The sequence below is a fragment of the Giraffa tippelskirchi genome, chromosome 1 (genome assembly GCF_054371585.1).
Source record: "Giraffa tippelskirchi isolate mGirTip1 chromosome 1, T2T-mGirTip1v1.2.pri, whole genome shotgun sequence".
Classification (NCBI taxonomy): domain Eukaryota; kingdom Metazoa; phylum Chordata; class Mammalia; order Artiodactyla; family Giraffidae; genus Giraffa; species Giraffa tippelskirchi.
The window spans coordinates 205,790,303-205,809,789 of record NC_137275.1 but is presented as its reverse complement, the minus strand read 5'-3'; the positions used below and the strand labels follow the sequence as shown (position 1 = coordinate 205,809,789).

Sequence of the window (19,487 nt, the reverse complement as noted above, 5' to 3'; positions counted from 1 at the left end):
CTGTAACCTGAAAACACATGAAACTCTTTCCCCAGAAATTCTTGCATTAGACTCAGGACCCTGACTGTGGCCACCTTCTCAGAAAGGCCTTCCTGGACACCCTTTGACACAGCACCCACCGGGCACCACCCCATCCTCTTACCCTGACCAAATTTTTCCACAATTTCCCCCCGCCTAACGTATTATATGTACTTACTGTGAGTCTCTCTCTGGAATGTTAGTTTAGCTCTCTTTGAAAGCAGCATCTTTTTGTTTTGTTCACTGCTTTTTTCCCCAGGGAAAAGGTACCAGGATTATATGAGCTGCTCAATAAATACTACAAGAGAAGTATTAGGAACCATGAATTCACAAGTAACACAAGAGAATAACACAGTTAACACAAGAGAAGACTCTACACATGGACATCACCAGATGGTCAACACCGAAATCAGATAGATTATCTTCTTTGCAGCCACAGATGGAGAAGCTCTATACAGTCAGCAAAAACAAGACCAGGAGCTGACTGTGGCTCAGATCATGAACACCTTATTGCCAAATTCAGATGTAAATTGAAGTAAGTAGGGAAAACCACTAGACCATTCAGGTATGACCTAAATCAAATCCCTAACATTTATACAGTGGAAGTGAGAAATAGATTTCAGGGACTAGATCTGATAGAGTGCCTGATGAATTATGGATGGAGGTTTGTGACACTGTACAGGAGACAGGAATAAAGACCATCCCCAAGAAAAAGAAATGCAAAAAAGCAAAATGGCTGTCTGAGGAGGCCTTACGAATAGCTGTGAAAAGGGGAAGCAAGAAGCAAAGAAGAAAAGGAAAGATATACCCATTTGAATGCAGAGTTCCAAAGAATAGCAAGGAGAGACAAGAAAGCCTTCCTCAGTGACCAGTGCAAAGAATTAGAGGAAACCAACAGAATAGGAAAGACTAGAGATCCCTTCCAAAAATCAGATATACCAAGGGAACATTTCACACAAAGATGGGCTCAATAAAGGACAGAAATGGTAGGGACCTAACAGAAGCAGAAGATATTAAGAAGAGGTGGCAAGAATACACAGAATAAATGTACAAAAAAGATCTTCACGACCCAGATGATCACGATGGTGTGATCACTCACCTAGAGCCAGACATCCTGGAATGTGAAGTCAAGTGGGCCTTAGGAAGCATCACTATGAACAAAGCTAGTGGAGGTGATGGAATTCCAGTTGAGCTATTTCAAATCCTAAAAGATGATGCTGTGAAAGTGCTGCACTCAATATGTCAGCATATTTAGAAAATTCAGCAGTGGCCACAGTACTGGAAAAGGTCAGTTTTCATTCCACTCCCTAAGAAAGGCAATGTCCAAGAATGCTCAAACTACCGCACAATTGCACTCATCTCACACGCTAGCAAAGTAATGCTCAAAATTCTCCAAGCGAGGCTTCAGCAATACATGAACCGTGAACTTCTAGATGTTTAAGCTAGATTTAGAAAAGGCAGAGGAAACAGAGATCAAATTGCCAACATCCACTGGATCATCAAAAAAGCAAGAGAGTTCCAGAAAAACATCTATTTCTGCTTTACTGACTATGCCAAAGCCTTTGACTGCGTGGATCACAATAAACTGAGGAAAATTCTGAAAGAGATGGGAATACCAGACCACCTGACCTGCCTCTTGAGAAACCTGTATGCAGGTCAGGAAGCAACAGTTAGAACTGGACATGGAACAACAGACTGGTTCCAAATAGGGAAAGAAGTACGTCAAGGCTGTATATTGTCACCCTGCTTATTTGACTTATATGCAGAGTACATCATGCGAAATGCTGGACTGGATGAAGCACAAGCTGGAATCAAGATTGCAGGGGGAATATCAGTAACCTCAGATATGCAGACACTACCCTTATTGCAGAAAGTGAAGAAGAACTAAAGAGCCTCTTGATGAAAGTGAAAGAGGAGTGTGAAAAAGTTGGCTTAAAGCTCAACATTCAGAAAACTAAGATCATGGCATCCGGTCACATCACTTCATGGCAAACAGATGGAGAAACAGTGGAAACAGTGGCTGACTTTATTTTGGGGGGCTCCAAAATCACTGCAGATAGTGACTGCAGCCATGACATTAAAAGATGCATGCTCCTTGGAAGGAAAGTTATGACCAGCCTAGACAGCATATTAACAAGCAGAGACATCACTTTGTCAACAAAGGTCCGTCTAGTCAAGGCTATGGTTTTTCCAGTAGTCATGTATGGATGTGAGAGTTGGACTATAAAGAAAGCTGAGTGCTGAAGAATTGATGCTTTTGAACTGTGGTGTTGGGAGAATCCCTTGGACTGCAAGGAGATCCAACCGGTCAATCCCAAAGGAAATTAATCCTGAATACTCATTGGAAGGACTGATGCTGAAGCTGAAATTCCGATACTTTGGCCACCTGATGCGAAGAGCTGACTCATTTGAAAAGACCCTGACGCTAGGAAAGATTGAGGGCAGGAGAAGCGGACAAAAGAGGAAAAGATGGTTGGATGGCATCACTGACTCAATGGACATGAGTTTGAGTAAACTCCGGGAGTTGGTGATGGACAGGGAGGCCTGGCGTGCTGCAGTCCATGGGGTCGCAAAGAGTCAGACACGACTGAGCAAATGAACTGAATTGACAAAGATATTAATAACAATAGAGTGAGCAGGAGAAACTTATTCTTGAAATGAGAACACATGAAGAACTGTTTAGAAGAATGGCTTAATTTACATGTTAGGTAACTTCTGCACCCCTTCCTTTCTTGAATGATCTTTATCCACTGTTTCTTTCAAAGTCAAACTGCCAGGATTTTCTCATGAAAACCCACAATTTCATTTACCTGTGCTTCATCTAAGAGTGCGTCTCTATCCCTCTCCTCTGGGCTGGGATCTGTAATCTCCTACTTGCCTGGCCTCCATGTGGTCTTCACTGAGCATGAGCACTTCAATTCAGTGAGTCCAACATAGGCCTTGGAAGCAGTAGCTACCTCCCCTGGGCTAGGTTTAACTCTGCACATTGGGCCTCAACAGCACAAACCAGGCTACAGCTTCAGAGTTGACCCTTTGTGCTGGTGCAGTGGCTTTTCTGGGCCAAAAGCCTGCCTCCCATCTCCTAACAACCTGCCCACCTGAGCCCAGTGACTCAGAGTGGGGGCCAAACGCTCTCCATCCCCTGCTCCCCTTGGCTGAGTATGTGAGGCTGGCGTGTGGACTTCACTGCTAGCTGATAAAATGGACCCTGCTTCTGCGCCACAAACCTTGCTCTCCTTACTGCCACACAGAATATGCAGGTCCTCGGGGACACAGAAGGATCTCTCTGCTGTCTCAGTTCTAAGCCACCTTCTCCAACAGAGTTTACCAGATGCTCTACATTCGGGGGATGTATTGGAATCCACCCACCCAGCAACAGGGTGACACCTTGCTCCATTTTGCTGGTGATCCTTATATGAACTTTTCCATCAGTCAGAACCTTGGAAGAGAAGAAAAACGGGTTGCATCAGAGCCCATCTTGAGCCCCTAATACATTTGTGATGCCGTGACTCAGATCGAATGTCAGACACCAAGGGATGAGATATGAAACCAAAGCACCCATGGTGAGATTGAGGCTCTTACTGCAAACCATGGCAGCCGAGTAGCTACGTGAACCCGAGCAACTGGCCTTGACCAAGGTACCAGGTCCTAGCAGTTTTTACTTAACAATACCAAGCACAGCTTTAGCTAGAATTCTTGGGTGTCAAACAACAACTGAAATTAGCAGAAAGAGAAACAAACCAAAAACAACCATTCTAAGATCAAGGGTAGCTTTTATTTGGACCACACAATTAGCAGGCAAAAATCTGGCCCTGATTAAAGATATTGATGACAGAGAAGCTCTCACGATGGCCTTAGATCTGAAAGGCAACATTGCTTCCCAAAGACTTTTCAGTCCTGGTGGAGAGGGCAACCACTTGCAAGAACGAGGAAAGGATCATTCCAAATCAGGCCTTCTTCAAGCATGGGTGAGAGACACAATGGCTAGGCCAGGCAGACCTCCAGTGTGGGAGCTTCTGGATTATACACACAGCTCCTCTTTCTCAGGCTATGCCAGGAATGAGCAACAAAGGCTGTCAGAGCAGAGAGTAACAGGGGCATCAGGAGAGTGTCTATCTCAGAGCTCCCCAGATGGAATCAGTCTTTCCTACCTCAGGGAACAGCAGGACCACTCACCCAAGTCAAAAGCCTGGCTATCATTTGCTCCCCATCACAACCCACATTTAAGTGTATCCCATTCAGAGCTCTGTTAATGCTTGAGGGCAGGTGCTACTCTCTCACCTGGAAAAATGCAAAGGCTCCAGTAACTGGTCTCTCTGCCCCTGGTGTGTTAACAAAATATCCTTCCACAAGCATCAGTCATGGTACTACCATAGCTTAAAATCTCAATGGCTTTCTATGGCCTCTGAAATAAAACCCCAAACACCTTCATACCACCTCTCCAGCAGCATCTTGCCTTGAATTCTGTTACTTAGCTGAATCTTGACTGGTCTCCAAATGCCAAGTGATGCACCATTTTCTCCAGCTTTCCCTGACACGCCCTCCCCAGCTTGTGAGCTTCCTCTATGCTCCCATCATCCTTTCTTAAATCTGAGGCTCCAATCAAACTGTGCAATGATGCTGGATTCCATGTCTATTTTCTTCACCAGGAAAAAGCTCCTGAGGTACAGGGAGTCCATCTCTGGATTCCTGATACCTAATGACTGCAGCCATGAAATTAAAAAGACGCTTGTTCCTTGAAAAAAAAGCTATGACAAACCTAGACAGTGTATGAAAAAGCAGAGACATCAGTTTGCCAACAAAAGTTCATACAGTCAAAGCTATGGTTTTTCCAGTAGTCATGTACAGATGAAGAAGTAGAACCATAAAGAAGGCTGAGCACTGAAGAATTAATGCTTTCAAACTGTGGTGTTAGGGAAGATTCTGAAAGAGTCCCTTAGACAGCAAGGAAACCAAACCAGTCAATCCTAAAGGAAATCAACCTTGAATATTCATTGGAAGGACTGATGCTGAAGCTGAAGCTCCAACACTTTGGCCACTTGATGTGAAGAGCTGACTCACTGGAAAAGACTTTCATGCTGGGAAAGACTCAAGGCAGGAGGAGAAGGGGATGGCAGAGGATGAGATGGTTGAATGGCATCACCGACTCAATGGACATGCTGCTGCTGCTGCTGCTAAGTCACTTCAGTCGTGTCCGACTCTGTGCGACCACATAGATGGCAGCCCACCAGGCTCCCCTGTTCATAGGATTCTCTAGACAAGAATACTGGAGTGGGTTGCCATTTCCTTCTCCGCAATGGACATGAGTCTGAGCAAACTCAGGGAAATGGTGAAAGACAGGGGAGACTGGTGTGCTGCAGTCTTTGGGGTTGCAAAGAATTGGACACAACTTAGCTACTGAACGATGGCTAGCACGTGGGAGGCTTCAGACAGGATATATGCTGCGGACCCAAAGAAGAGCAGAATAGAGCTCCTGCCCCTGAGAAGTACAGTCTAGTCTGAGAGACAGTCACACAAATGAACTAAAATACAATGGTAAGTTGTATGACAGACGTATCATCAAAATTCTATATCGACAGCTTCCAACTCTATGTTTCATTGTTTTATACACAGCCCTAGTCACGTTCTAAATTTTTGTTTGACAGTCTCCTAGAAACAGTGAGGCTGAGATAAGGGCCGAGAAAGGGGAGGGGTGGGGGGACAGAGGGGTTAAGGACCGTGTTCTATTCACCTTTGAATCCTCTGTGCCTTGCACAGAATCTGGCAGATCAAAGGTGCTATGCATATGGGGTATATGGAGTAAATAATCATGCCCTTCCTAAGGGGTGGGAGGTAACCATGAAAGCTAAAAGTAGGACATGGATGGACATTATCACTGAACTTGAAACTCATCTCCCAGGCCGAAGGGGAAATGAACAGCGTGAGCAAAGGCATCAAGCGCCAGGGCAATCTGGGAGAGCCCTGACGGGCACAGTTAATTTAGAAAAGATGCCCAAAGTAAATCCAAAGCCTGAGGATATTCTGCCACTCTTCTGTCCTCTCGGGGATCCTTGGCCACCCTAAGAGATGCGCCCGAAGAGCTAGTTAGCCTCCGTCCCCTACCCACCCGTGAAATTCACTGAAGGACTCGGACTTGCTAAGGACAGCTGTAAATCCTCAGAAATCACAACTCTCAGAAGTGGTCACAAGAATGACACAAAACTCAGCACTCGGGCTTCTTCATTTTTCATTCACTACAGACCAGATTAACAAGCATGCCCCCAATTCCAACAGAACTCAAGATGAGACCACAGTGACCATTCCCCCTGGTCTTGACTCAGATAGGCCAGAGCAATTATCTGGGGATTGGAACTTATAATATTTTTATTAGGGTTCAATAAAAGCTGTAGAAAACATGTCTCATAAGAAAAACAGCCCCAGTAATTTCATGCAAGGGGAATTACAAAGTTCACAGTGATTCTGTGAAATAGTTTACATAACATGGCCTGCTCTCCAGCTGAATCACAATGAATTTCAGACTGCTCTGAACCAAACCCTTTTATGTACGTGGAAGGCAGAGAATAAAGTCAAAATGAAAATACTGTAGTTTAGTTTGTATTTTAAATTTATGAAAACTTACTCAAGGGAGCTTACACACACCACAAATACATGCTCAGCAGGCTGAATTATCATGTTCCTCTTACCACTTTTTCTCACTGGGCCTTTTCCACTAAACTCTAAGCTAGACCCAGGCCACGCAGACCCTGAGATGAAAGCCTCTGGATCCATCTCATGCAGGAGACAGAGCTGCACCCCCCTCCTCTCTTCTGTCTGCTCTGTAGAAGAGCCTGAGAGAGGGCTCCAGGCCCTGAGTGTCTATGGATGATGCATCGTTCTCCCCCACAGAAAGAAAAGGACTATCATCCTGCCAATGATTTTATTTCAATACACGGTTTAAAATCTAACAAATATTTCAAAAACACAGAAGAGTACAGTAAGCACAAAATCTGTTGTGTTGTCTGAAACTTCAAGAAGAGGAAATGTTGACGATTATTCCTTGCATTAAATGAAGATACTTGATTTTGCAGTCTATATAACAAACAGACATTCTTTGTGTCAAGAGAACAGGGTAAAAGAAAAAATGATGAGTATGGAATTGAGGAATGCTCTAAACATGGGAGGAGATGTTCAGAGACAGAAGGAACACAGAGGGGAAAATCCTAGTACCAAATAAGCACTGTAAAGTACGATGAACCAGACAGCCCTGGTGGTCCAGTGGTTAGGAATCTGCCTGCTGATGCAGGGGACATGGGTTCGATTCCTGGTCTGGGAAGATCGCACATGCCATGGAGCAACTAAGCCTGTGCGCCACAACTACTGAGCCCATGTGCCTAAAGCCCATGCTCTGCAGCAGGAGAAGCCACCACAATGAGAAGACTGCACAGCACAACTAGAGAGGAGTAGCACCCACCTGCCACAACCAGGGAAAGCCCGTAGACAAGGAAGACCTAGCACAGCCGAAAATACATTTAAAAAGTTACAATGAACCTCTGGGAACATGGAAATTGTTCAAAGTCTACCACGATGCAGAACTGACCAGGCTACAATGTCTTCTACATCAAAATTCAGATCTACCTATGTGGGAAACATTCCATTAACATGTCAAGTCTGGTTATATAATGAGTCAAAAGGACTTGACAAAAATTACCCAACAGTAGTATCTGCAAAAAAAAAAAAAAAAAAAGTTAGTTCAATTGCATACCGTACTGATGTGCTCAGTCATGGCCAACTATTTGCGACCCCATGGACTGCAGCCCACCAGGCTCCTCTGTCCATGGAATTTTCCAGGCACGAATGCTGGAGTGGGTTGCCATTTTCTTCTCCATTACTCTGCATAGTGCCAGAAAAAACATAGCCTATAACTTCTTTACATTCTGCTTAACCTAGAAACGTATCTATTATAAGCAGGGTTACTATATCAAATTCATGCCATACTGTTTGCTTTCAATATCAGCAAAAATATTTACAAATAGGACAATGACATCAAACTTTGTAATAATATCTTTTTTAATTCAAATTTATTATGGCTTTAAGGAAATATTTGATTAGGCATCCAAGCTTTTGCTAAACCATAACATTTTAAAAATTATTCTTTTTGAAGTATTATTCAAAGCTGTATACATTTTATAAAAAGATAATGAGATGGACAATTCACAATTTTATGTATTCATGCACAGTGAAGAGGAAATGATACTGAATCAAACTCCCAAACCCAAATAGCTGGGTAACTCAGTTAAATATTTTAAAGCTGATTTGTGTGTGTACGTGTACAATTTTTAGTTACTACCAGAGCATCTAAAACTGATCTGAAAGCTAACTGTTGTCCAAAACTCTTCAAATTCTTCAAATTCCATAATTCCACTTCTTCCCTTTCTCAAATCAAAAGATTTAAACATACATAATTGAAGAACTAGTATGACCATTTTTCTCTTTAGTGTTAATATCTACTTCTGGATCAGCTAGTTAGCTCATCAGTTAGATTTACAGCTAACTGACAGGTACAATCTGGCTTCCTCCCAAAGCAGCTGTGATGAACTCCCTGAACACTGTTTTAGACAGGTGGGCCTTGAGGGGTTCACTCCGGAAATGAGAAATATTTGAGGTCATTTCCAAACACTGCACAAGGACTGGCTTTAGAGAGGCCTCTTGAAGGTACAGCCACAGTTGCAGAGTTCATGATGCTCAAACATGCTGCGCTAGTCCACCAGAGATCTGTGCAGCAGATAATCAGAGAAGAATTTTCCAGGACATGTTTTAAGACCCAACTCAAACTCAAGATCTGGGTTTAGTCTCTGACGAAAGAGATGTCACCCAAATCTTTATTTTTCATTCCTGATTCTGTGAAAAGGAAAACCAACTTTAGTGTCTGTCCCACCTAGGTCCTCACTGCTTGGAGCTCAGGCCTTTTTCAGATGTAATTATTTCAATTCTGTTTTTGAGGAACCAGTGGGGTTTCTTTTCTCTGGAAATGGTTCTTGCTTCCCCCACAATGTGTAACATTTCATTAATCTTCACAGCAGTCCTCTGGGGTGGGCAGGACAGGTGAACTCTCTTCATTTCACTGGCCAGACGATTAGTAGATGACTTGCCGAGTGGCTCGCTATAAGCAAGGCTCTGATGCCAGAACTGAGTGCTCGAGTCCAGCACTTCAATGTTTTTATGCAAAGGCATCAAAAAGGGGTGTGACTGCTAATTTACTAACAAATCTATTGATTTGAACAGACAGATAAAATCCACACAAGTTATTCCCCTTGTATTAATCTAGACCAAAATCAAGAGTTGACTTGCAAATAAATCATGGCCACAAATTTGCCCTTCATTTGTTGTAGACTAGCAAACACCTAATTGGCCCTCACTAGGAAACTGGTGTTTTTTGATGGGGAAGAGAAAGGAACTTAAAAATCCACAGCTGCCATGAGAGTGACCTAAGAGAGAAAGCTGATAGAATCAATAAGCTGGGGGAGGAGGGAAAAAAAAAGAATTCCCCAGGAAGTTACAAGGAAATGTATATTAATAACATATTATCTTGAAGATTTTAAACCTAAGAAATGAAAACAAGAAGATCATTTATGTTTTCCTACATGGCATATACATGTAAATGACTATACTAATTAAACTAAGATTGTATGATTAAGGAGACTTACAATTATACTTAATTCCTCTTTATAATTACTGCTTTAAATCTAGCAAAAGAGATTCATCATCCTCTACTTTCACCTGGGGTTTAAAAGTGACTTTGAGAGGCTCGGGGGTTGAGAGCTCCCCGCCTTCTTGGGGAGGATGCACGGCACTGGCCTCCTCAGGGTCTGTTTCACTGAGCGCCTCGGGGTAGAGTTCACTGATGGGGCCTAGAGCCTCACCCCTGGCAATGATGTCCACCCCCATCTCCCTGACCTCTTCTGGACCCTCAGCCACTGCTCGGTCTTTGGTTTTCCGAAGGCTACGCATCTTAAAAGCTTCCCTTGAGGGAGCTGCACTGGAAATAGATTTCTTAAACCTCTCCCCTGACTGCTTCAGTCTCTCCCCCGACTGCCTCAGCCGCTCTCTCCTCTCTGGGGTCACTATTCTAGTCCTAATTCTGTTTACTTTCTTGTCAAAATTCTGCCGTGTCTTCTGCATGTTTTCTTTGGAAAAGGCCTTTTTGATGTTATCAATGCGCTCCTTGCCTGACTTTCTAAGCCTGGCAGACCTGCTCTCTTCAACGAAATATTCTTCGTCAGAAGACAGATCAACTGGGGTATCAAAGACTTCGTCCTCCTCCTCTGGACTCTCAATCAAGCTTCTGTCTTTCACGACGGACAGGGACGTCGGACACTGAACCTCCTCCTGAAGGAGAGACAAAGCAAGCTTGTTAGCCGTGGGTTCTTGGACCTTCCAGCCACAACTTTTCAATCTCCTCCATGGGTTGTTTATCCTCCACCTGCTCCTTAAACGCTGGTGTTTCTCAAGTTTTCTTTTTCTTCATCTCCCAAGCTCACCCTGAGCAACGTTATCCACTGCTCTACCTTCAAATCCAATGGCAAACAGACTCACAAATCTTCCCTTCACCTCTCCCCTTCCCCTAAGCTGAAGACTCATTTCTAACTGGCAGGCAGACTTATTCACCTAGATGTAACCCAGGCACCTCTAACTTAACTTATCCAAAAATCAAGGCCCAGCCATCACCCTTTTTTGGACCTCTAAGCACTAATACCTGCAAGTGTCACCCAGAGAGAAACCTCAGAATCACCGTCTGAAATATTCCCTGCTCTCATCCAATGTCCAACCGGTCACCAAGTGCTGTCGGTAACACTGCTTAACAGCTAATAATGCCTCTGTTTCCTCCTCCTTCCTCCTTGCCTTTACCAATGTCTTAATTCAGACTCTGTTAAGCTCAGGCCTGAACTCATAAAATACCTTCACCACCGTATCACCTAAGTATTTCCTGTGAAACATTCCTAAAACATACATCTGATCACATCCTTCCTCTACTTTAAAACATATGGGAGCCCATCAATATTCAAAAGACAAAGAGTTCAAATTCTTTTGCGTAATTAGACGGCTCTTTGGTTTGAACTATGCCTGCTTTCCCAGTCCTCCAGTCCAGCCACACAAACACTCTGAGCCCCTCCAACACATGCTGTTCTCATCCCTCCATACCATCGTATACGTGGTTTTTGCTACCTTAATTAAATACCTTTAAATGCTCTTTTCAACTTTGCGAACACAATCTTTCTTTGAGTCAAACATGCCCAACTTCCCCAAGAGACCAATTCTGTCTCCAATTTACACCCAAATGCCACAAAAGTACTTGTTCACTCAGTAAGTTGTGTCCGACTCTTTGTGACCCCATGGACTACAGCATGCCAGGCTTCCCTGTACTTCACTATCTCTCAGAGTTTGCTCAGATTCATGTGCATTAAGTCGGTGATGCCATCCAACCATCTTCTACTTACAATATTTATCACAGTCTGAATTGAACTAGAGCTCTACTCATTTATGTTTGTCTCCCTGGGGCCTTCACTAAATAATAGGTTCTGAGGTGTATCTTATTTATGATTTATTTCCAGCATCGATCAGAGTGCCTTGCACATAGTAGGTATGATCAACAATCGACTGTTGGAACAAAGAAACATATGTCTTCATTCAACAAATTGTTACTAAGGACCCACAATATACCAGTCAATATTCTAGGCACTGAGAACCTCCTGTGAGTAAAACAGTAAAAGAACCTATATTCTCGGAAAGAGAAATAAATAGGTATCTATATAGTATGTTGGATGGTAATAAATGTTAAGCTGAAAAATAAAGTGGGGAATGTGGATACACAGTGACTGGGGAGGATGCTTGGAAAGGTCTCCCTAAGAAGGTGATATCCAAGCCTAGACCTGAAGGTAATGCATATCCCAAGGAGGAAAGGAGAAAGCAAAGAAGGCATCGTGACTGGAGCAGAATGATCAAGGGTCAACAGAAGAAGAGAAGGTAAGAGAGGGAGAGAGAGGGCCAGCGCACGTAAGGCTCTGTAGCCAACACTGATTGTGGCTCTTATTTCAAGTGTGATAGGAAGCCTTCTAAAATGTTTTGGGGAAAACAGTGACATGATTTGACTCATGCTGTGAAAGGGTCACCCTGTTGAAACGAGGCAGTCGAGGGTAATGAGAAACAGGGAGAGCAGGTAGAGACCACTGAGCTCAATCAGGTGAGAGATGGTCAGGGTGTTGGCAGAGGTGGTGGTGAGAAGCGGTCTGATTCCAGATCCACTGTGAAGGTAGGAGTCAATGGGATCCACTGCTAGACTGAGATGTGGAGACGTCAAGGGTGATGATTCTCAAGTCCAGGGCCTGAGCAAATGAAGGACAGATTTGCACTTCACTAAGACTGGGAAGACAGCGGGAGGCAGAGACTGGAGGGGAAGGATACTGACTAAGACGCTGAACATGCCGACTTTGAGATGCCCCCAGTACACCCACGCAGAGATGACGAGTAGGCAGTTGAATATATAAGTCTGGAATTCAGGAGAGATCTGGACTAGAGAATTATATCTCTAGGAGTCATTAACATAAAGATGAAACTAAAAATCATGACCAGTTGAAAGAGATCACCAAGAGATTGAGTGAGTGGGTCTACACTCCATTACTCAAAACTCCTTGGAACCAAGGTATCTTTTAAAAATCAGAGTATTTCAGATTTGGGAAAACAATATAAAACATTCCCAGTGAGATCCCGGGAAGAAAAAGAATACAAATATTCACTCCAGGGTGGCATCAAAGAGTACAAATAGCCTCATGCTACTTGAGGTTGGGTTTTGCCTTCAAATGAGTTCAGGTCAGGTTAGGTCTTGCTGCCAAATAAGTTACAAAAAATTTATTTTTAGAAATTTTTGAACTTTGGTGTTATAGACAGACAAATGGATTTTGGACCTAAAGATAAGAAGGAAGAGATGAGAAAGAATCAAAATGGAAAAATATCAGCCGGTGAGGCAGGAGGAAACCCAAGAGAGAGGGACACCCCCAGAAGCCCAGGGGAAAGAAGTTTTAAGAAGAAAGGGAGACTACAAATGTGCAAAAGAGAAGAAGAGAGGGAGGGAACAACTATGTCAATGTGTCAAAGGGTAAAGATGAGAATTGGATTTGGGAACTGGCAGAAACCAGTAACCTTGAGAATGAGCCCAAAAACACAGTTGCTAAAGGACCTCAATTCACTATTTACAGGTTACTTTTAAAACTAAACCAGAAAAAACTTTAAAGATCACGAAATTTCTAACTGAACCCATTGGTTTTTTTAAAAGAAACTATGCTCCTAGGCTTCCCTGGTGGTCCAGTGGTTAAGAATCTGCCTGGTAATGCAGGGGACATTGGTTCAACGCCTGGTCCACAACTAAGTCCACGCATGACAACTACTCAGCCCATGCTCTAGAGCCCACGAGTTGCAAATACTGAGCCCATGTGTGGCAACTACTGAATCCCACACACACGAGAGCCTGTGCTCCGCAACAAGAGAAGCCACCACAATAAGAAGCCTGCACACTACAACTACAGATTAGCCCCGCGCACCACAACTAGAGAAAGCCCTGTGCAGCAACGAAGACCTACCACAGACAAAAAAATGAACAAACAAATCTAAAACAAAAAAACTGTGCCCTTACTTTGAGATCCAGATTAAATTTGTTCAACCACAAAAATTTACTATGTAAGAAACATATTCATACACATTCCAAAACCTACCAGCCTGACAGTCAAGAAGGTATCCCTGGAACTTTATTTCTTTGGATACTTACTTAAAATTAAATTATTTGGCTATAGGCCTGGACAGTCTAGGAGCTTAAAAAAAAAGTCAAAGTGGGTATCTGATAGCTCTCTGATGAATCAGTTAGAAGCAGAAACTTTATTCCTCTGCTTTCCTGATCACCTGCTACAGGGAGCAGCTTCAGCAGCCCTGAGTGTGTGGGTGTAGACTGAGGAGGTATTAGAAATGGAGCTGAAGAATCATTACTGTTCGGTGAGAAAAACCTTCACAATCCTGCTGTAAAGAAATCAGATCTGGCTCAATTCAGGAATCACAAACCCTCCTTCAACTGCACAACAAACTCTACAAAATCAGGCTTTACAACAAAACAAAACAGAGGTGAAGTCAGAGAAAGAACCTGTTAAGTGAATCTATTTGCTGTAACGCCTATGCTTCAGAGATATCATGAGTTAGTGGTGAACACACTATAATAATAATTGAAAACAATTAGGATTGGATTATAATGTATTTCCAAGTATAATTATTATGCATCTTTTCATGTAAAATCCTAGGTAAGAACATGATTTTTGTAACAAAACAAGTACTATGAATCAGTATAGTGGCCATGATTATCAAAGTAATATAGCTAGGATAATTCGGAATATTTACAAGTCTGGAACTTATCTTTAGGGAAAGGCCTAATATCTCATTTGGGAAGCAAAGGCATGTGGTTAGTAAGCAAAATTGTTAGAAGGTATATAATCCTCTTTCCTGGATTTCATGGTGAGAAGGTCACCAAAGTGAAAGCATGTTCAAAGAGAAATCATAATTGCATGATACAGAACAGATAGTTTTTTTCAAAGCCGATGTCCAGGACTAGGTAAAAGCCCCACTGTACACAACTGTGGGAGATAAAGTACCCATCAAGTCTGCCACCGAAAGATATATCCAGGGAAATCTTTTTGAGAAAAAACGCAAATGGAAAGGTAAGCATGTTACAGCTAAATTACTCAGCTTCAAGTTAATTTTAATAGAAGGCATAGTCTCAATAAAGCTGCGTGTGTGTGTATGTGTATATATATACATATATATTATACATATATATACATATATTAATCATGAGAATACATTGGGAAAGACTTTTGGGAATTCTCTGGTGGTCTGTGGTTAAGCTTTGGCTCTTTCACTGCCACAGCACAGATTCAGAGCCTGGTGAGGGAACTGAGATCCCACAAGCGGAGCAGCCAAAAAAAAATTGTAAGAATTTTAACTGCTAAGAAAAACCATATGAATGCTGTATGCTGTGTTCCAACATCTAAGAATCCCCAAATCCACTGGTAGTTGCCTGTATCTTTTCTTCACAAGCACTCCCAATTACATGAGACAGCCACTGCTTATTGACAAAGGGCTGCTTACTCTGCACGACTTAATTTCACAGACTCTTCGTAGCATTATGCCTCTCAGCTGCTTTTTCATACCATCTTTTAGTCATTCTAGTAACTGCTGTGGCTCAAAGAAAAGAAAAAAATAGCAAGTTTCAGGGAATAAACAGGTGAATATAGAAACAACTTTTTAAAAAAAAAAGAAGTGTATGTCAACAGACACACAAGAGACGATTAGGACTTTGCAAAAACTCCTGTTTTATTAAGCCACTGTAAACCTTGATTGTTACCTGGTCTGCTCTTCACACAAAGGTTCTCAGGAGAAATGCTAGGATATCAAGAATGCTTCCTGGCATGCCCCATGCAAGTGGAGCGTGAGATATACCCATGACTGTCAATGCCCTAGGAAAAGTGAATTCAAGAATGAAGACTATATTCTCGTACTAAATCTAGACCCATTACATACACTGCTAAAGGCTTCTGACAGTAAGATGACAGGTGCGTGCGTGCGTGTGTGTGTGTGTGTTTTCCCGAAAAAAGTCTGGAGAAGGGCTTCCAGGGACTTGGGGGGTGGGGGAGGAGGAAATGGCAAAGCCCTTCAGATGGTATAATCCAACCTGCCTACCTCTGAAATCAGCAACCTTCTCTTCTCATTCTTTCTCCTAAATAACCAACAGGCTCTTCACAACAAATCCAAAATACCACTTACCATGCCAGTGTAACCTTATCAGTCAACAGTGGGCTACAGAGAACTGACTAAAGTGTAAAGAATGCCTTGGGGCATTAATGGCCCACATCCTTGGTATCTTACAAATACCCGCCTACATAATCCAACTGTGTTCCTATTACAATTTGTTTTTATTCTTCTAGGCTTTTCCCCTATGCATATGGGCATCCATCCATTTAAAAAATATAGCATGATAACACTACATATATGCACCAGTGAACATTCCCGCATACATTCCTGATTTTACGCATACAACAAATTCTTTCACGTGAAATTTTGAGACCAAAAGGTTTGTGAATTTTTAAGGTTCTTAACACATACTACCAAAACCACCCTCCAGAAATGTATCAATTAATATTCTACTAGCAGAAAATGAAAGTGCTTCTTATTTCTTATTCTTAAACTCAGAATATGTTTCAGTAACTGTAAATATTTAAATAGGTGAAAGTGGAATTTTGCTCATTTATTTGGTCTTCTGTGAACTGACTGATAATGACTTTCCAATTTTTCTACCATGTGAGTTCAAGCTTTTCCCTTTTGATTTATAAGAGTTTTAAAACATATAACAGGTTTTAGGCATTTGCCATGGACGCATTCCTATTTCAAAAAACATGAGGGTCAAATGCAGAGTAAGATAGGAACTTACTAGCTCAATACACAATGCCACCTAGAAACTACCATATAAAATCAGCTAAGAGATATTATAATCAAATACAAGGAATTACTTATGTGACTCCTACGCTTGTATAACTATAAGAAAAAAAAGAACCGTCTAATTGTTCATTAAGAAATACTGTTTTTCTTATAATTGTGACTTACACATTGTTACATGCAAAAAATTCAATAGACAAATTAATCTCTGCAAAGTTTACATTTTACTGTTTAGGGCTTTCCAGGCTCTCCATAGCAAGGGAAAGAACCGCATTGTGGGGCTACAGGTCTCCAGTTTCTTTTTTTTTCATACAACAAAGAGGTGTTTTAAACTGAAGGCTTCTTAGCTATCTTCCAGTTCTAACCTTCTCAAAGGCTATGAGAGGGCACCATGCTAATATGGCTAATATCCCAAAAGTGGATTACCAATATTAAGTTTCAAAGGCAAGAAATAGACTCAGCTATGATCCACAGTTCATATTACACAGAATGGTTGAGAAGCTCAAAACACTGACATGATAGTACACCAGTTAACAGAGAAATGGCTTTATCCTGAGATCCCTGCTGATACAGAACTCCACCACACACATCTATACAACAGTCACCATATGACACTGGAAACTCGGATAGGACATGCTGGCCGTTAAAGGATGCAAAAGATTGCAGTCGTCGAGTTAAACACACAGCTTACCTGGAATATGACCACACGGAATTTGTTCTTCTTCATTATTTCTTCTTGCTTAGCTTCAACTTTTTTAACGTGAGTTTGCTGCTTCTCCACCCGGGCCTTCACGTCTTTGATGTGAGCACTGACCTTTCGGGTTTTCTCAAACAACTTGTTAATGACATAGCCCGTGTTGCTGTGTGACTGTGAAAACTTGAGCAGGTCAATCTGGACGGACTTGATGGCATTCTCCATCACCCTGTGTCTCTCCTCTATCCTCTTCTGGCTGGCCTGCACGCTGTCCACGATGGCAGCGACTTTGTCCAGCACAGTCACAATGGTGAGAGCGGCGTCTTGGTCTTCATCTTCCGTCACATTCGACAGGCGATTCTGGTGGATTTTATCAGCATTTGAAGCCGACCCATTATGCTCCATTTTAATTATTTCTCAGTGAAAGATGTCTTACCACAATCAATTCTGGCACCGAGAGCAAAAAGTTAGCTTGATAACGCGCAACAGGGTTGCTTAAAGGGTTGGAAGCCCCACCCCTGGAGGCTGGTCAAGTATTTGTAACTACAAATACCCATACACGACTGTTCTGCAATATGAACCCTCGCAAAGCACTGGGTGCTGTTCCAAACATGCTTACTGACTGACTAAGGGGCTCAAATAAGACTGTGTGGGTAGAAGAGGGAAGCTTTTTAAAAAGAAAAGTTCCCTAAAGCCACCATGTTACTAACATTAAGCCTAGAAGCCAAATAACTAAATAAGCAAACTTGAAGTGATGGGTGCAGCCTTTTGCCTTTAGACAATTTCAAGCATTATTTATAAAAAGGAAACGGGAGTTCTGAACAGAAATCTGTTTTTTCTATTAATTTCACATATTAAATGTACTGATATATCAATATCAAAGAATGCAGTAAATAAACACACCAAAACAGAGGCCATATAGTGAAAACATTGTATTATAACATGCTTTTCCAAATCAAATATTAAAATTATTATTTTGAACATATTCTTAAATTCTACATGCATCCTTCTGAATACCTAAACTACATGTTAAACAACTGAACACATTCTATTCACACTTCAGATCTTTAAACATCAACAATCTATTAGTATAGCTATTACTACAGAACAAATTTGGGTAGAGGTCTGAGATGATTTTTAAGCTCACACAAAGAGCACCAATTGTTAACAATCATTTTTGCATTTTATTCACAAACACTGATACCATTGGTTTATTTATGTTAAAACAAATACTCTCTTTAAAAACAAATGTGTATTAAAGTAGTTTAAATGATAGAGTGGGCTTTATTCCAATCTGTTTGTTAAACAGACTATTTTCACAACATCTAGGTCTACTTTTCAGTGATCCGTTTCATCATTGCTACCATATACTTTTAAAAATTAATTCAGAATTATTTTTTCAAAGAGAAATGATCAAATTCCAGTCCATACATCTTATAAATATTTTACATCTAACACACACAACTTTATAGTTCATGCGATAGGCAGCGTCTAAAAAATCAGTTAATAAATCTCAAAAACATTGAAATGTCTAAACACAGTGTCTTCTAGATTTTTTTTGTAAGAAAAGTAATCTGTAAACATCTTTACCTTTAGTTCATGCTTGGTCATTTGCTGTGGTCATTGTGGAAGAAGTGGGTATGACTTTGTAACCATTTGTGAAGTGGTCCATCTTTGCAAAAATATTACATTCCATGGGTAAAGAACAAGTCTTAGAATTACCATGTGGTACAAATTTGTGAAATCAATTTCTGTATTTAAAAACATAAAACAAAGACTGCTCAACAGTTCAAAACTGTTGTAGCTGAATATTCTAAATACGAGCCAACATTACTACACTAAAAATGTCCAAAAATAAGGCCTCTGAAATAAATATTTCCATTCTTTAAAAAAAGACATAATAAATGTACATCACATGGTCAGTGTACATATAAAAGTCACCAGTTCAAACCATTCTGGATGACGTATCTGAAGTAAAATGACCTAGGTTTTGCTTCTGTCGTCGTCCTCTATTATTTTTAGGGCATTTTCTGTTAAGAGAAAAGGAAAATGTCATTTTGTTTAGGATATTTCGAATGTTTCCAGGTTCATACACATTCCACACATAAAGCCATATTGCATATGATCACATGAATGGGAAACAGACACTATTTGATGACAGACCATCATGTCAGACAGCCGTCTTTCCTACAGAGCTGGGAGGTGAGAGGGTTAGACATGCGATGCAGGTATAAGCACAAATGAAACTCCCTCCCAGGGTCTCCCACTGTGT

At 41.6% G+C, this 19,487-nt stretch overlaps 3 protein-coding genes across 10 annotated transcripts in view; all 3 read right to left on the bottom strand.

Moving 5' to 3' along the window:
• PLPPR1 (phospholipid phosphatase related 1) overlaps positions 1-7,887 on the bottom strand; it is a 646,134-nt gene extending 638,247 nt beyond the window's left edge. For both annotated transcript variants that reach the window (XR_014077694.1, XM_081573011.1), the window contains exon 1: positions 7,760-7,887. The gene's annotated coding sequence lies outside the window, so the exon portion shown is untranslated. The remainder of the gene's footprint in view (positions 1-7,759) is intronic.
• Positions 7,888-8,046: 159 nt separating this feature from the next.
• On the bottom strand, positions 8,047-19,245 carry CAVIN4 (caveolae associated protein 4). 2 transcript variants are annotated; one of them, XM_081572975.1, is made up of 3 exons: positions 18,806-19,245; positions 17,213-17,575; positions 8,047-10,383 (listed from the first exon to the last, which is right to left on the bottom strand). In XM_081572975.1, exons 1-3 carry the CDS (start codon positions 18,824-18,826, stop codon positions 9,727-9,729), a joined length of 1,041 nt encoding a protein of 346 aa, XP_081429101.1. In that variant the 5' UTR covers positions 18,827-19,245; the 3' UTR covers positions 8,047-9,726. The 2 variants fall into 2 exon arrangements, with proteins under 2 accessions (XP_081429101.1, XP_081429092.1); XM_081572966.1 differs by lacking the exon at positions 18,806-19,245 and having other exon boundaries at positions 17,213-17,664.
• The window catches only part of TMEFF1 (transmembrane protein with EGF like and two follistatin like domains 1), a 93,647-nt gene continuing 92,294 nt past the window's right edge, over positions 18,135-19,487 (bottom strand). For 5 of the 6 annotated variants that reach the window (XR_014077644.1, XR_014077651.1, XR_014077659.1 and 2 more), the window contains one exon: positions 18,135-19,245. Coding sequence is in view for 1 of the 6 variants with exons in the window: in XM_081572885.1 (XP_081429011.1) it covers positions 19,161-19,245 (85 nt within the window). In the remaining 5 variants the exon portion in view is untranslated. The remainder of the gene's footprint in view (positions 19,246-19,487) is intronic. The other variant, XR_014077647.1, reaches the window with a different exon arrangement.

What these genes read in the sequence shown, in the direction of transcription:
- CAVIN4 (XM_081572966.1), bottom strand. Translation starts at nt 17,620, where the DNA reads ATGGAGCATAATGGGTCGGCTTCAAATGCTGATAAAATCCACCAGAAT. An exon ending in TCCGTGTGGTCATATTCCAG is followed by an intron (nt 10,384 to 17,212) that starts GTAAGCTGTGTG and finishes TCTCTCCTTCAG; the next exon opens with GAGGAGGTTCAGTGTCCGAC.